An 18,194-nucleotide genomic window follows, 5' to 3' on the forward strand; every position below is an offset into this window, starting at 1 on the left:
CTTACCTGGACGACATTGTCGTGTACAGCCAATCCTGGGGGTCACATCTGGACCATCTGGAACTAGTAGTAGCTGATTTACAGAGGGCAGGGTTACATATCAACCCCAAGAAGACTACGATGGGAACCCACGAAACCAAATATCTGGGCCACATAGTGGGTGGGGGAGTGCTTAAACCTCAGTTGTCCAAAACCCAGGCTATACGCGATATACCGACTCCCACCAACAGGAAAAAAATACGAGCATTCCTGGGGTTGATCGGGTATTACAGGAGATTCATCCCTGACTTCTCCTCGGTGGCCGCACCTTTGACAGACGCGTTAAGGCTCAAGGGAAATCCCAATCTGACCAACAACCCAAGTGCCTTGAACGCCATAGCGGACCTGAAGCGACGGATCACGTCAAACCCGGTCCTCTGCTGTCCGGACTTCCAGAAACATTTCTTTTTACAGACAGACGCCTCCAACCAGGGACTAGGAGCTGTACTGTCGCAGGAGACCAGAGGGGATCTACAACCAGTGTGCTTCATCAGTCGGAAGCTGTTGCCCCACGAGGCGGCTTACTCGACCATTGAGAAGGAGTGCTTGGCCATCAAGTGGGCCGTTGACTCACTCCGGTATTATCTGCTGGGTCGCCGGTTCACCCTGTATACCGACCATGCCCCCCTCCAGTGGCTGGCTCAGCATAAGGACACTAACCAGAGGGTTCTCCGCTGGTTTCTCTCCCTTCAGCCTTTCGACTTCATCACGTTGCACAGACCTGCCAGGTTCCAGCTAGTGGCGGACTATCTGTCTAGATGCTCCCCCTGGCCCGAACGGCCTGGGATCGGGGTGGGGATGTGTGGAGTCATGCCTCGGGTGGTGCCGCGGCGTGCACTCAACCCGCACAAGCCCGAAGACGCTGGACACCCTGGCGGCATGCCCGCCCTTCCCGGTGTAGCAAGGAAGGGGGAAACCGCCGCGGACAGCCGCGTTGCTGGCGGCCGCGGCGACGCTGCGGAAAGAGCCGCTATAGACAGCCGCGGCGAAGCCGCGAGAGAAGCCTCTGCGGACAGCCGCGGCGGGCCCGCGGAACACTCACCTGGGTTCCACTCCGGTCCGGGGAACGGGGAACCGTGCTCGCGGTGGTGCCGGGACGCAGGAGAGCAGCGACCGGATCGCCGCCTCTGTGCTCCTTCTGTTGGAGCCAGGACTTCATGTGGCTGGAGAAGGACGCCCATCGTCCGGATGCGTCCTTACACCACGCGGCCACGGCTGCATAGCCAACGTGAACCCTCACCACCTCAAGGGAAACGGGAAGGGCGACAGCCCGGGGCGGCAACCTTTAAGGGAGGCGGGACAACGTCCCAGGAACCAATGAGAAGGCGGTTAGCCCAGGCTCCCAGTGATTGGAGGGGGTTTGAAACCTCCTGTTATGATAAAAGGGCGCCAAACCAAACTAATGGGTTGCTCTCATTCCACAGGACACGGAGAAAGGAGAGAGGGGAGAACCAGAGTGGTGGGCCTATCCGGACACCTCAAGATAAGACCAGACCAGGACTAACGTCGTTATATTTTGGAAGACCAAGACACCGGTGAAGTTAACCGGAAGGACTTGATAGTAATTCCCTTAAACATAACGCTATCCTTCAACCAGTGATTAAATTATTGTTTCAGCATCCACCTGTCTCTGAGCTTATCTCCACACAGGGACACCTCCAATCTGGGACCCAGATGGATCATATGGCTGAAGGACTTTAAGTTCTATGCGGGGGCAATTGGTCTAATTGAGGACGCAAGGCTAAAAAACACCTTATTCATGACGGTAGGCCCAGAGGTCAGGGACATAGCAGGAGAGCTGATGAACGTAGACACCGTCACATATGATGAACTCCACGGAAAACTCTCCGAATACTTCACCCCCCACACCAATATTGACTATGAGCGACAAGTATTCCACACTACCAGACAGGAAAAAGGAGAATCGCTGGACAACTTCGTGATGCGCTTGCGCATAAAGCTGAAATACTGTGAATTTCATAAATATTCCAATGAAGAGGCGTTAAGATCCCAAGTCATAGCTGGCTGCATGTCACAATCATTCAGAAAACAACTGCTCCAAAAGCAAAGATCCCTAGAGGAAATCCTCGCATTAGCCAGAATGGAGGCAGCTGTAGAGTTGCAGCTGGATAGTCTAGGCAAGGTCGCCATCCAACAACCATCATCCAATCCGGACACCATCAACAAACTGTTCGCCGCCCCCTCACATAGCGGCAAACGCACCGATGCCACGTGCTATCGATGCGGATACGAATATCCACACGTGGGCGAGTGCCCCGCCATTGGACAGAAAAGTGCCGCCTGCGACGGAATGGACCACTACACAGCCGCCTGCAAAAATGCGCCGGGACCTGTAACCAACAGACCAAGACAACATGAAAGAAGGAGAAGCTCACGACTCAGCCCTCCCACGGGAAGGGGGGAAGAAGAACAAATAGGACCAAAACGAGAAGACAGGACCCGAAGAAACTCGTACGCAAGAGAAGACAGAAAATCATCAGACGGGTCCAGACGATCTCAGAGAAGATTTGTCCGTTACATTGAAATGAGATCCCCGTCCGGCAGTGAATCTCAGTCATCAGAGGAAGACCAACGGAAGAAGGGGTATGTATGGGCGCTCAACAATGCCACAGCCACCCAACACAGTCCCACACTCACATTACAAGTTAACAACACCCCGCTTGAATTCCTCATCGACACGGGGGCAACAGTCAACATTATAAGTGAACAGGCATACAACTCGCTGGTCAGCCCCCGAAAATCAGAAAAGCCACGGTGGACATCTACCCATAAGGCGCCACCACCCCATTACCCTGCAAAGGGACTATCCCTGCATGGTGCATGCATAAATCACACGCGGCAAAGATTCCTCTACACATCCTAAAGACTGAAGCCAACAGTGGGTGCATTCTCAGTTTCAAGACGGCCGTTGAAATGGGTTTGGTGCACATACTGTATCAACTCATGGCCCCCAAATACTTTGCCAGACCTGAGGCGATAGAACAAACATTTCCAAACCTATTCAAAGGGCTGGGCAAACTGAAACACAGGAAGGTACAACTGCACATAAACCCGGACATACCACCAGTTGCCCAACACTATCGAGGGATACCCGTAAACATTCAACACCAAGTTGAAGAGGAACTAAACAAGCTCATCCAACTCAACGTCATCGAACCAGTATCAGGTCCCACGCCATGGGTATCCCCCATTGTTTCCGTCCCCAAAAAGTCACCCGACGGATCTATACGCTTGTGCGTAGACATGAGGAGGGCAAACAAAGCTATTGAGAGGGAGAGACATCAGGCGACCCGGATAACTGATATGATCCACCTCCTCCACGGGGCTCAAGTCTTCTCCAAATTGGATCTCACAAAAGGATACCACCAGATTGAAATTGCACCCGAATCCAGATACATAATGACGTTCGTCACACACCTGGGCTTATTCCAGTACAAAAGGCTCAGTTTTGGGATATTCTCTGCAGCCAAAATTTTTCAAGAAGAAATACACAGAGTCATCAGGCACGTACCGAACTGCCTAAATTACTCCGACGATGTTCTGGTCTATGGAAAGACGAAGGAAGAGCATGACACCGCTCTTCATAGCGTGTACGAAGCGCTAGAAGCGGTGGGATTAACGCTGAATAAAGCCAAATGTGAATTTGGGAAAGGCGTGTTACGTTTTTTCGGGCATATATTCTCTAGCATAGGAATGCGGCCGGACCCGGACAAAGTGGCTGCCCTCAACTCAGCCGCACCCCCAACCACTGCGACCGAGCTCAGGTCGTTCCTTGGACTGGCCAGCTACTGCTCCAGGTACCTTAAGGACTATGCTACGATCAGCAACCCCCTGCGTCTACTAACGAGAAAGGACCAACCCTACACATGGTCCACGGACTGTCAGAGGGCATTCGAAGACATACGGGACGCCATCACAAGAGCGGAGGACATGGCTTACTTTGATGCCAAACGACACACGGAAGTAATCGTCGATGCCAGCCCCGTTGGCCTGGGTGCCATACTAACACAAATTGACCCTCAGGCGCCCACGAACGTATACGTAGTGGCATACACCAGCAGGAGCCTAACCCCCACAGAACAAGCGTACTCACAAGCAGAAAAGGAAAGCTTGGCGGTAGTATGGGCATGTGAGTACTTTCACCTCTTCCTGTATGGCAAGGAGTTCACCGTAATAACGGATCATCAGGCCCTACTCACAATCTACGGAGATCCAAAATCAAGAATGCCCCCGAGAATAGCCAGATGGGGCCTACGGCTACAGGATTACAAATTCACCATCAATCACCGCCCGGGCAAAGAAGATAACCCGGTGGACTATCTGTCTCGACACCCCACTGGACCCGCCAGCCCTCAACCATCCATTGCAGATGAATATCTCAACTACGTTGTCCATCACCTGCAACCGCTGCCCGTGGGACGGGCAGACGTAATCACACAATCGGAGCAGGACCCAGCACTACGCATCATACGCCACTGCATACCAGAAGAAAGGAGAGCACACATGCGGCAGCAAGCGAGGCAGGAATCGGAGGATGTCCAAGATGGCGTCAAACAAATAGACCAAGTCCGAGATGAACTCTCCATAGTCGATGAACACGTAGTACTAAACGGGTGCAAAGTACTCCTCCCGAAATCGCTACGAGCCAGGACGATACATGTCGCGCACGAAAGTCACCGAGGGGTGGTAGCCACCAAGAGGCTATTAAGGCAGAAAGTGTGGTTCCCCAGACTGGACGCAATGGTGGAAGACATAGTGGGCAAATGCCCGACGTGCGCACAAGAGGCACCACCCCCACATCCAAACCCGTTACACATGTCACCCCTACCAGGGCTTTGTCTCAGTTAGCCCTGTACTTTCTGTTGTAGATTAGGTGGTAGGCATCCCTCTTTGGTATACTGAAATGCACCTTCATGTGTAAACTGTATGAGGTCTTTCTTCAATCGCGTAACTCGGTCTTTGGTACAAAATATTTTTAAATCGGCAATCTCGTGTGTGATTTCATCCAAGCGTTTTTTGTATGTTTCCAAAGGTACTCATTTTTTGATTGCCTCTTCCATTGTATTCAAGTCCCCAGTGATTTTCAATGTCATTTCGCGTGTGGTGTCTATGATTAAGATTATCCAGTCCCGATTGCACTTATTCGCTATGTAGCTCCATTGTACTACAAACTGCTTGTTGTCTAGGAATAGTTGTGGCTCATTACGTACGACGAGACCTAGGGGCAGGGTACACGAGCGTAAGTATTCAATCATAATCGACCCTTGGAGTTCAGTTCTAATTAGTCTTTTCTTAATATGTAACAATTCATCCAAAATGCTTAGATTAGTTGACAATGGACCTTCTCCTTCTTCTGAAAAGAAGGACGCTTGAGCTAAAAGTTCCTCAACATATTTATCGTCATAACTCTTTGTTTTATCGGACGCCCTGGATGAAACAAGACACTGCGTCTGTACTATCTATTCCACAGGAGATAGGAATGGTGGTTTCTTCATTACTGTCTCTACCTTTATCACAACCTTTCAATTTCCACAACAACTTGGAGCCAGACACCACAACCCCTGCAACATGTCTCATGGGTCAAACCCGCGCAAGCACTAAATAACAAAAAGGGATTGAGGGAGCCAATTTAAAGACACTTAGATCCGGCTCCTACCGAACAGCAATGGACATTCATAAACTAAAGGATCCAAGCGTCCAACCACTCTCTCCTCCTAGATCTAGAAGACTTGGCCCATGGACCTAATAGGTACCAAGTCACAACTTGTGAAAAGATATTCTATTTTATTTTAGAAAACACAATTCAATAATTACAACAATTCAAGACTTAAAAATATAGGCATCAAACAATGTATACAACCTAATACACATTACTAATCGGTAATCATCCTTAGAGAAGACAGGCGTAGATACTGAAAAGCAGAGGTGACGTAGGAGATCCTTGTAGGCCTCCACTCAAGACTTGATGGGGAGTCGTAAAGGTAGGGGAGCAGTGCCAGGAAATGAGAAAAGCCGGAGGGGAACAAGGACTGGGCCAACTATGAGACCCCCTAGCACTTCCCAAGGATTCCATGGCAGGATTCTGTGGCTACGAGGCAGAAGGTAGCATTTGAATCTGAATGATGTGTCTGTCTAGCAATTTCTAGGCATTGGCACTTCCCATGGCCCGCGTTGGGAACATAGGGGCGTATGGTTGAAAGGACGCCTAAGAAGTGATGTCAGGAGGCTTCACACGCTAACCTGTACTAGTTCTTGAACGTCTCCGCTCATGGGGCAGGAACTATCCCGACCTGCCCCCTCACCCAGATTCCTTCTCGAGTCGAGGTGGCCTACCCTCAAGAAACGTCCATGGAGCGCCCACTCTGAAAACGTCCGACATTGAAAAGGCGCATGATATATAAAGCAGGCACGTGAACAGCGGTTAAACCCCGAGCGCCAGAGCCCAGCTGCTGGGGGGCCCCTTGGGGCCTATTGTTAACATCTAAAAGGAAACTTAGAGCCACCAGCCTGAAACCAGAAATTGGGGGCCCAGAAATTGTGCGAGAGAGGCCGCTGTTTCCACGACTGCACGACCCCCCAAAAGTCAGCATAGAGAATGGTGCAGAAGTAACCGGTCGCCCCAGAGACCAGCCCATATCAGTGCTGGTCGTTGTCGGATCCAGGGAAAAATATGTCTGCCTATTACTGTAATGGAATCGAACCCCCATCACCAAGACCAAAGGTGCATGACTTACCACTAGACTACAGGAACTTCTAGAGAGAACACTTGTAAATATTCCTGCTACAAAAAGCTTGCGAGTTCCTCTGCACCTTATCTTACAACTCGCCCCATCCATCCCCCCTCCCTTGGACGGCTAGTGGGCTGCCAGAGTTCATAATTTCCAGCACTGCACCTTTTGGAAAAGCTTTAGAAGCGCCTTTAGAACCTGACGTGCTACTGACTCTGCCCCAGCTTTACTGGCCTTTCAGAGGCAGTGGCTAATCCGAAATTCTCCCTTGGGTGTAGCCTTATTCCGACGCTATCATTTTCTCCGGGGACTAGCCTATCCGCAAATACCCTAGTGTTCCAATGCATGGCGAATGGCACGCCGACTGGCTATAGCGGAAGGACTCTAGGAGCTATGCGCAGGACCGAGTTCGCCATGCCTTACTGATCGTTCGCGGGTACTCGCGTTTGGGCAAACGTCCCGCTTTTCCTAAGAGCAAGCGCACCACGAAGCTCGGCTCTCCCCAGGTTCTCACGTGTGCCTGCCTGCGAACCAGTCGCTGCACGGAGACAGGTGAGAGAGGGCGTGCGGCCGCGGAGAAGAGCGGAGCCGGCTGCCGGCATGCAGGAGGCGAGGAGTGCACCGGGGGCTGACTGCTGATGCCCTGTGGGGGTACCGCGTCGCCGGCAGCATCTCCCATCAGGTCATTGGCATGCACCGCGCGCCAGCCGGCCCCAGTATGGCGAGCTCAGGTACACGCGGCCGCTTCCTTCCCATATCCCTGGGGCTCCGTGCATGCGGGAAAGACCCGGCTACCCCTGACCACCGTGATGGGCGACATAGAGGCGAAAACTATGCTGAGTATTATCCCTCCCGCTTCCGAACCGCCCGGCCAATTTCAGCCATTTTAAGCAGGCATCCACAGGAAAGGCGTGCGCCGAGGAGCTGGGCGGCCACAGGGTCCTGCAACCCACGGGCCGAGCAGCGAGAGTGCACGTGCCGCGCGCTCGGGGTGGGGCAGAGGGAGTCCCCCGGAGAGCCCGCAGCTGTGCACCTGTAGCCGCCGATGAGAAGCTAGTATTAATAATGTCTTTTTGCTGCTGACGGCGGTGCTGCCGCCTGGAGGGGAGCGGGGGGAGTGAGGGGGTCTCTCCTGCAGGAGGCGATGCTTCACGGAACAGTTAAACTGACAGCTAGGGCTAAAAATAGCAGCGCGGGTCTCCTGCCTCCCTGGCACCGTCTAGAGGGGGATTCTCCCCCCAGCCCAAGATGCGGGATCGCGAATGCGGGGGCGACTGGAAAGCAGAACCTACCTGGTTCTGCCGGGTTAGGCATTTAGTGGCATCGTGCGCGCGGTGCCATTTGCAAACCTAGTCTTGGGCTCTCTTTTTTTTTATTACATGCATGTGTGACTGCATTGCACAGTGTCAATGCTTCCCCCATCCAAACAGGGTCTTGGCCATCATGCCCTATACACAAGGCCTCCAGTAGCCCTGGTCATGTGACCATGTGTACCCGGCCTCCTGTAGCCCTGGTCATGTTACCGTATGTACCCGGCCTTCAGTAGCCCTGGTCATTTATGTCCACCTGAAGGGTTAATTTAGTGGCCGTGTGTACCTGGCCTCCAGAAGCCCTGGTCATGTGACCGTGTGTACCCGGCCTCCAGTAGCCCTGGTCATTTATGTCCACGTGAAGGGTTGATGTTCACCTGAAGGGTTAATTTAGTGACCGTGTATACCTGGCCTCCAGTAGCCCTGGCCTCCAGTAGCACTGGTCATGTGACCGTGTGTACTTGGCCTCCAGTAGCACTGGTCATGTGACCGTGTGTACTTGGCCTCCAGTAGCCCTGGTCATGTGACCGTGTGTACCTGGCCTCCAGTAGCCCTGGTCATGTGACCGTGTGTACCTGGCCTCCAGTAGCACTAGTCATGTTACCGTGTGTACCTGGCCCGCAGTAGCACTGGTCATGTTACCGCGTGTACCCGGCCTCCAGTAGCCCTGGTCATGTATGTCCACCTGAAGGGTTAATTCCGTTACCGTATATACCTGCCCTCCAATAGCCCATTCTTGTAACCATGTTTGGTGTTTTGTATAGTGCTGCATATCGTGGTTGCTGGTTTCAGAGAGCATTGATTAACAGCTGTCGCCATTACCAATTATTGGCCACCATTGTGGTCCTCAATTTACAACCTCGGAAGGATGAAGGCATGAGTTGGCCCAATGGGGTTTCAAAACCTTTGTCGTTGAGATAGCTCCTTTTCAGGGGCGTGCACCCAGACGGCAGACTCTTGGCCCACCCGTCCTTCCCTCTGTCCATCCATCCAGGTGTTTTTCCGCCCACCCATTTATCCATCCAATGCCTTTAGTTAATCCACTTCTGATTACCGTGCCATGCAAGTTCTTTATTTATTCTTTCATTTTTAAGCTAATTCATTTATTCATTCCATTCATTAATAATGTTCACATTGTCACTCCCCTTACCTGCCAGTAAGGCCATGCCCTCCTTTTACTCTGCTCCTTTATCAGCCTCCTTGCATCTATGATTGACTGTTCATTCCTCTTCCTGTTTCTCAATGTGTCTCCCCGACAGTCTGATCCTCTACCCCTGTTTTCCCGGTTGTCTCTCTCTTTGTTTCTCAGCTTTTTCTTTTTCTTTGTGCCACTCGGCAGTCTCTCCATCTGTGCATGTCTGTCACTCTGTAGATTTCAGAACTTTAATCCCCTTCCTCTCTGTTCATACTCAATTGTTCGTCTAGTTCTAAGAACGTATTATTTTGTTTTCCCCTTTTTTTGTGTTTGTCTCATTATGCTCCTCTATACCTCCTTCCCTGTCTGCTGAATCATTGTTCACTATGTCCTTTCGATTTCTGTGGATCAGGGAGGACACATGTGCACTGCGTGTTCGCAGTGCGTGCCGGACGATGCATTAGACCGAAACCATGTGTGGTCTGTGGGTGAAATCCAGTCTCATCTGCAGGGGTTTTGTGTGTATGCAGAGGTATGGTTGGGTTGCATTGCATAGATTCACAAGACATTCATGAAGTGGTGATCTTTTGCAACCTATTGTTAAAAGGCATCTACAGTGTTTCGGCTTTCACAAAGATTGTTTCTGGTCTTCTTCAGGTGAAATACCTTCCTAACTATGACTAATCCAATAAAAGGGATAACATTACATGTTGATGGGTCACCATATTTCATAGGCCCACATCCTGCTCCTAGGGGTTTTCTGAAGAATGGAGACCCCTGCAGACCCTGAGGGAAACAATGTTGTGTTATTTTAAACAGACTTATCGGGTGGCTGCGCTATTACATAGAATTAGAGGTTTCTCTTGAGAATCTGGAAGAAGATTGTTTTGGAATTTATCTCATGCTGAGGGATAGTATTGTGGATTATAAAAGCAGATACAGCTGGCCTATGCATGCTGTGCTTATATGAATGGTAATTAGGGATTAACTCATGAATTATACCTGTCAGTGTTTCAGAGAGACTTTCAATAGTTGTCCACAGTCCAATTGTGCCAAGTGAATGCATCTAGGGGAGCAATGGGTGTGGGGGTACTAATGGGTTCAACACAGTTCCTCTTCCTCTTTAAAAGTAGTGACTGAGGGCTTCACTTGTATAGTGACCGGTGCTCACAATCCCAATCTCCAGGTGCAGAGCTTCTAATCCTTTGCTAATTTGGGTGTAGTGTGCACCGGAACGGGTTGAGAAAAGGTTTCCCGCCTACTATTCCTGGAAGCCAGATGGTCTTGTCCTATAGTTTGGGCTAGTATATTCCAGAGTCTGGCTGTGTGGTTAGAGGACCTACATGGCAGGGTGGCCTGATGGTGGCACTAGCCACTTGTTGAAATGATGGCACGGACATGTATTACTAGGCGTCATTTGTAGTTTCATTTGCATGCACTGTTAGAGGCGATGCCTGTCTGGGTGGGCGTGATGTCCATATGCATGCACTGTTAGAGGTGATAACTGTCTGGGTGGGCGAGATATCTATTTGAATGCACTGTTAGAGGTGATGGCTGCATGGGTGGCGCGATTTCATTAGCATGTACTGTTAGAGGTGACGGCTGCCTGGGTGGTCGAGATTTCCATTTGCATGCACTGTTAGAGGTGATAACTGTCTGGGTGGGCGAGATTTCCATTTGCATGTACTGTTAGAGGACATGACTTTCTGGGTGGCGAGATTTCATTTGCATGCACTGTTAGAGGTGATGGCTATCTGGGTGGGCGAGATTTCCATTTGCATGCACTGTTAGAGGTGATGGCTGTCAGGGTGGGCGAGATTTCCATTTGCATGCACTGTTAGAGGTGATGGCTGTCTGGGTGGCGAGATTTCATTTGCATGCACTGTTAGATGTGATGGCTGCATGGGTGGGCGAGATTTCCATCTGCATGCACTGTTAGAGGTAATGGCTGTCTGGTTGGGCAAGTTTTCCATCTGCTTGCACTGTTAGAGGTGATGGCTGCATGGGTGGGCGAGATTTCCATCTGCATGCACTGTTAGAGGTAATGGCTGTCTGGTTGGGCAAGTTTTCCATCTGCTTGCACTGTTAGAGGTGATGGCTGCATGGGTGGCGCGATTTCATTAGCATGTACTGTTAGAGGTGACGGCTGCCTGGGTGGTCGAGATTTCCATTTGCAGCACTGTTAGAGGTGATAACTGTCTGGGTGGGCGAGATTTCCATTTGCATGTACTGTTAGAGGACATGACTTTCTGGGTGGCGAGATTTCATTTGCATGCACTGTTAGAGGTGATGGCTGTCTGGGTGGGCGAGATTTCCATTTGCATGCACTGTTAGAGGTGATGGCTGTCAGGGTGGGCGAAATTTCCATTTGCATGCACTGTTAGAGGTGATGGCTGTCTGGGTGGCGAGATTTCATTTGCATGCACTGTTAGATGTGATGGCTGCATGGGTGGGCGAGATTTCCATCTGCATGCACTGTTAGAGGCGATGCCTGTCTGGGTGGGCGAGATTTCCATTTGCATGCACTGTTAGAGGTGATGGCTGTGTGGGTGGGCGAGATTTCCATCTGCATGCACTGTTCGAGGTGATGGCTGTCTGGATGGGTGAGATTTCCATTTCCATTCACTGTTAGAGGTTATGGCTGTCTGGGTGGGTGAAATTTCCACCTGCATGCACTGTTAGAGGTTATGGCTGTCTGGGTGGGTAAAATGTCCACCTGCATGCACTGTTAGAGGTGATGGCTGTCTGGGTGGGTAAGATTTCCATTTGCATGCACTCTTAGATGTTATGGCTGCCTGGGTGGTTGAGATTTCCATCTGCATGCACTGTTAGAGGTGATGACTGTCTGGGTGAGTGAGATTTCCACATGCTCCATGTGGGTTCCCTCAGTGCTGAGTTTCCTCAGCAGTGACCTCCCTCAGTGGTCCTGAGTTGTCATAACCCAAGCCTGAGTGAGATTTGTGCATGAGGACCTAGATTACCTCAAGGTGGTTGGATTTTGCAACCTTTGACAACACGTGAGAGTGCTCGTCTTTGTCGCCATGGGGATTCTGTGTCTTGCAACCACACAAACCAAAAGAACCCACACAGGACCATGCACTTGTAGTGCACAATTATTTCTTTATTCAATTCGATAGCAAAGTCTAAAAAATCTGATTAGATCAGTTTTGACACATATATATCACCACCGAAATGTACATGTCAGTACATAGGCAATGTCACAACCACATAGATATGGACTACCATTAAGAAATTAATCTAACACAGAGTGCCCTGTATTACCATGCTCACCTCATTCATACCAGCCTAGAGTGCACACTTGGACATTAAATGCTGGAATGCATATGGATTTATTCAGCACTGTCCCTATAGCACTACCACCCCTCGAATTGTTAATGAACAGATGTATTCTGTCATATTGTTTCACGCTAGCCCAACATGTTTCGTTCAACGTGAACTTCTTCAGGGACCTTTCAGACATTTCTGAAAGATTTCTTCTAGGCCAATTTTCTTATCTGGCCTAAAGGCAGGGGATATCAACCAGTATTTCTCCAATTCTGGTTGTTCGACCATCCACACAATTCCAGAACATGGGCATGAGCACAGAAGGGTAGGCAGCAGGGAAGAACTTGCTGGTGAGGATTTACGCTGGGAGCCTGTTCCCTCAGAGTGGAAGCGCTTTGAAACCTTCTGTGACATCAGAGTGTGGTATATCATCCTGAGTCCGTCTATTCTCTTTGGTCGGGCTCTGCACCTTCCATCACACCTGAGTGTGCATGTCGTCATAGCTAGTTCCTTTAGGTTGGTAGCGTGTTGCAATCTTTGACAAGTCCGGAGCGTGGGCATGAGTGCAGTGCGGTACATGGTTAAGCTGTCTCAGAATGCAGCACGGTGGAACTTGCAGCTGAGGATTTACGCGGGGAGCTTGTTCCCTCAGTGTGGCAGCACTGTGTAACCTTCCACAACATTTGAGTGTGATTTGTCAGCCTGGCCTGTGTATTCGGGGTAGTCCGGCTCTGCACATTCCATTACACCGGAGTGTGACTGTTCAGTGTGCACTCGTTCTCTCGAGGTTCTTATACGGGATGTGCACTAGGCCAAATATGAATTGAAGACTGGGAGGATAGCTTAGGGGAAACATGTTTGTCTTGGAAGCAACTGATGGTCTATACAAGAGCAGCATGTAATATACTCCTCAGTGATGGGGTATTCTGAAGATGCCTCTGCTGAAAGAGAGGCAGACGTGCCTAGTTGCTATCTGTCAATTTCCAGGAGAAATATTGTGATAGATAAGAGACTACTGTGCCGTTAGTGATGGACAGGAGAGAGAGGAGGACAGAGAAGGTTCTATCTATCCCTGCCTCTCTAGGTTGTTATCCCTGGACAACGCTTGTGGGCCGCCTATCTAATAATCCATGCCTGCCCCTCTTTCAGCAGAGGCATCTTTAAAATACCCCATCACTGAGGAGCATTATATATGCTCCGCATGTATAGACAATCGGTCCTACGGGTGGTATGCACCCCACACCCCCTTTTATTGTGTTAAGAAACAGTGTTTGGGCATAAACCAGTTCCAGCAACTGACAAGAAATGTCAATACCCCACTTTGTGTTCAATTGTCAAACACCGGTTTGAACCCAGATCCTGTGATTAGAGGCTGGTCTCCAGTATTAAGCGCGTCATCAACCATTCATTCATTAGGTAGGCTTGCCTGTGGAGCACTTGTGGATTGTTCCAGGAGACATAATGGTGCCCTTAGGGTAGCCTCAGACAACGCCCAATAATTCCATGCACAAGGATGCATTCTGTGATGCATACAATCATGCATTCATTGGCACACGTGGCATAAACACCATTGTTGCGCGCACATGTCATTCAGTTACATAGTACCTATGGCAGTGCTTTGTCTTGGACCTACTGTCGGGTTCCTTCCTCCATGCAATGTCCCAGGACTCGCTGTCGGGTCCTCCGCCTTTCACCCCTGAACAGGCTAATGCACCTACTTGGCCACACACTACTGCTAAACCAGCAGTGATCCCAATCATAAAGGTGACACGGGCACAGCCCGAAAGGTATACCTCCTTCATCTTCTGGGGTACTGTGATAATGTCACATGGCGCGACTGCAACGTTCTGCTGTCGCTCATGTTTTGAAATAAAGGGGGCGCTCCAGGAGCCCGAAACGAACAGTCCTGTGTCCGTGTTCCTCATTTAAGGTACTGGGGGCAAGGCCTTCCACAGGGTTCCTGGGGCTTGACCAACCATCACAGTGACATGGGCCGAGGGCAGGCTATACCTTCGGGAGGGGTGCCCCTGACAACGGTGGCAACTCAGACAGTGTTAGTATGTCAGATCCAAAATCTAACAAAACATGTTATCATGCAATAAAAACCTTACATCAAATCGCAAGGGTTTTTCATGCATGAATGTATGGAAATCGCTCATGACTTCAATGGCACAACTCAAAAGATGAACAAAAAGGCGGACAATATTGCCTGAGAACAACATCTCCTCCAATAACTTTAAAATCATCCTAGAATTGGACCCTCACTGTGAGCCAATGTACATCCATGAGGATGGGGCTGGCTGATGTCTTAACCCCAGAGTGGTACAGCTGAGTGACGGGCATTGTGGCAAGAGCCAGGCTTAACTTTGAAAGACCATGACTAGGGGCGGCAGCAGCCGTGGGCTTGCGGGAGAAGGGCCCAACCCCTCTGAAAGTGCTGACAAAGGTACGGTACACTTCTGCCGCCTGAGCCTACGTATGATGTCCAAAGCCCACTACTGCAGCCGCCCCACAATGCTTACAATAGCTGTGTCTTTCACACAGACTCGATATTAAAACTACCAGGAAAAATGGCCCTAGTGGGGTTCCCCATGCACCTAGGACGAGCAATCTCATCCTTTGCACTTAAGGGGTTAAGCAGTGCTTTCTATTACTGGGATGAGGCAGGCCCCCTCCATCATGGATGAATGAGTTGTGGCTGGGAGCTTGATTCTAGACCAATTGCTGCTTTGATTGACTGCTAACGACTGGCAATTAGCACAGCGATCCCGATATATGCATTCCAAAGCCCAGTTGACTTCCAGCAAAGTAAATGAAATGACATAGCATAGCTGACAAGACCATATTTGTTTCTTAAATGTACCGGTGTTGTGGCACTCTAAATGTCTGTCACATCAGTCCTAGTACAAAGTTGAAAGCATCTGCCAAACAGTAACTAGGAGCAAGTGACTTTATCACAGAAGCTCTTTTGAGCTGTACCTTCATATTTTACCATAAGAATAATCCATGAGGTTATTCCCATCGCAAATTGTACCATATCTAATATGAAATAACCTATCAGTTCTGCATGTTTGTGTGCATTCAGATTGCATTCTTGTGCTTCTGCATTTATGGAATGGCAAAAACTACAAGTACTGTACACAAATGCAAAAATGGCACGCGCTTAAATGTGATTGAACTGCAGATGATTTCGTGAAGCTTTTCAAAAACTGCGTTTCTCCCCTTCTGGGACTTTCCAGTGATGTTACGTAAGAAACGTTGTCAATGGTTTAAACTAGTTTTGTGGATTTTTGCATTTTATATTCAGCATGTATGTTGCGCTACTTTTATTTGCATCTTTTTATTGACACCATTTTACAACATGCAAGCATTGCCCAATGGTATCCGCGCGCAGCGCAAAAGATGCAGAATGCCTTTGTGTGGCAAATTAATAATGTATTTCTTATATAGCGCTACACACCCATGGGTCTCAGAGCGCTGAAATAACAGAAGACATTATTATCCCACAGAGTGCTACTCAGCTTATCGACCTCGGAAGGATGAAAGGCTGAGTTGACCCTGCCGGGATTCGAACTTGGTGCAGCAGGCTGCACACAGATATCAGGGGCGAGTGCTTAGCTTTCTGTGCCATCTGACTGGCCTAATGAAAATATAGTCATATCGAGGGGTTCCTGGTATATAGGCCGGGCACATAGGAATGCCAGACATAATCATGAAACTGATGTTTGTGGCCATTCCTGGGGGGCAATTACTCTAAATGCCCTTCTAGGCTCAGAAATGTGCAGTAGTCGCCGCTCCTGACCAGCAAGCACAGCCACACCGGCATGATGTGAGAAAGATCCAGGGTCCTAAACTCTTCTGGTTGGATGAGGGTTCTGTCTTTCTGGAGAAGGTGACCTCGGTACTTGGCTATATTATAATGATAATTGTTAATTTATAACGCGCTCAATACCAGGAGTGGTTTCTAAGCGCTCGCCTGTGATTCGAACCTGTGTTGGTATGCGCCATCGTGTTTCCAAGACAAACACGCTGCCCCTGAGCTATCCTTCCTCCCCAAGTGACTGCACGTACTGCCTAATGGGGGCATTATCGCTTACACTGCCTAATGGGCTCATACACCTATACAGTCATTATGTTGTCACTGCCTAATGGTACCATAACTCCACTGCATAATATGTGGCATTCTGTGGGTCATGGTGATACCCATAGTGCCTACTGAGCAAGATTACTTGATGACTCCGTGTCACCAGGGTCACCATAAGTCCTGGTCTTTGACTTGCCCCTAGTTTTCCTTAAGTCGTTTATATTCAATTGAAATAACCTAACACTACAGCTCCCAGAATGCAATTGATGAAGGAATGGAAGACCAGGGCTGGGGCATGGTGTTTCCGATTATATGAAACCATATTGTCGCCAGTCATTAATACCGGTATTTTCTATTGGGGCCTGACAGTGATTATCATTTTCAATGCTGTCTTATGGCTTCATACCTATTCTACCCAGTGGAGGTACCTACTACTTTAACTGCTTGATGTGTTCCTTACTAGCTATACTGGCTAGCAGTGTCATATCAATACCTCCTGGTGGATGGAATCGGTACCTTCCAAATATGGATAATGATTTAATGTACTGTCTAATTTGGCTATACCGTCCTGCATAATGGGCTCGATCCCCCCCTTTGTTGCTTTCGCTTGATTTGTATATTGTCTGATGGGGGCCATACTGCCGGATGGAAAGGCATTGGTATATGACCCAGTGTGTGGTACAGAATGGTCAGAACTATACATACAGGTCGGGGAATGCCTCTTCCATATGCTGCTTAATGAGCGCTCTATATATACCGCCTGATACTCGTAGGTTTTATTAATCTCTTTATGGGAAAGCCCTTCTCTTTCTCATGAACTGGTGTTGGGCGTACAGCTCATAAGGGCTCTTGCATCAAGTGGGAAACATTGCTAGACATTGCCAGATATAAAAGGGCTAGTAAACCATGAACATCTCTCCCTGAACATTGCCAGATATTAAAGGGCTAGTAAACCATGAACATCTCTCCCTGAACATTGCCAGATATTAAAGGGCTAGTAAACCATGAACATCTCTCCCTGAACATTGCCAGATATTAAAGGGCTAGTAAACCATGAACATCTCTCCCTAAACATTACCAGATATTAAAGGGCTAGTAAACCATGAACATCTCTCCCTGAACATTGCCAGATATTAAAGGGCTAGTAAACCATGAACATCTCTCCCTAAACATTACCGGATATTAAAGGGCTAATAAACCATGAACATCTCTCCCTGAACATTGCCAGATATTAAAGGGCTAGTAAACCATGAACATCTCTCCCTGAACATTGCCAGATATTAAAGGGCTAGTAAACCATGAACATCTCTCCCTGAACATTGCCAGCTATTAAAGGGCTAGTAAACCATGAACATCTCTCCCTGAACATTGCCAGATATTAAAGGGCTAGTAAACCATGAACATCTCTCCCTAAACATTACCAGATATTAAAGGGCTAGTAAACCATGAACATCGCTCCCTGAACCTTGCCAGATATTAAAGGGCCAGTAAACCGTGAACATCTCTCCCTGAACATTGCCAGATATTAAAGGGCTAGTAAACCATGAACATCTCTCCCTGAACATTGCCAGATATTAAAGGGCTAGTAAACCA

At 49.1% G+C, this 18,194-nt stretch overlaps 1 protein-coding gene across 3 annotated transcripts in view; it reads left to right on the forward strand.

Moving 5' to 3' along the window:
• ARHGEF9 (Cdc42 guanine nucleotide exchange factor 9) overlaps positions 1-18,194 on the forward strand; it is a 1,787,868-nt gene that overhangs the window by 853,043 nt on the left and 916,631 nt on the right. Inside the window, exon 1 of one of the 3 annotated variants that reach the window (XM_069612545.1) lies at positions 7,348-7,518. The exons of the other annotated variants lie outside the window; for them this stretch is intronic. Within the exon in view, the coding sequence (XP_069468646.1) occupies positions 7,426-7,518 (93 nt within the window). The 5' untranslated portion in view covers positions 7,348-7,425. Of the gene's footprint in view, positions 1-7,347; positions 7,519-18,194 lie in introns of those variants that run through there. 3 annotated transcript variants of the gene reach the window in all.

The sequence above is a fragment of the Ambystoma mexicanum genome, chromosome 5p (assembly GCF_040938575.1).
Source record: "Ambystoma mexicanum isolate Mex_15411 chromosome 5p, UKY_AmexF1_1, whole genome shotgun sequence".
NCBI lineage: Eukaryota > Metazoa > Chordata > Amphibia > Caudata > Ambystomatidae > Ambystoma > Ambystoma mexicanum.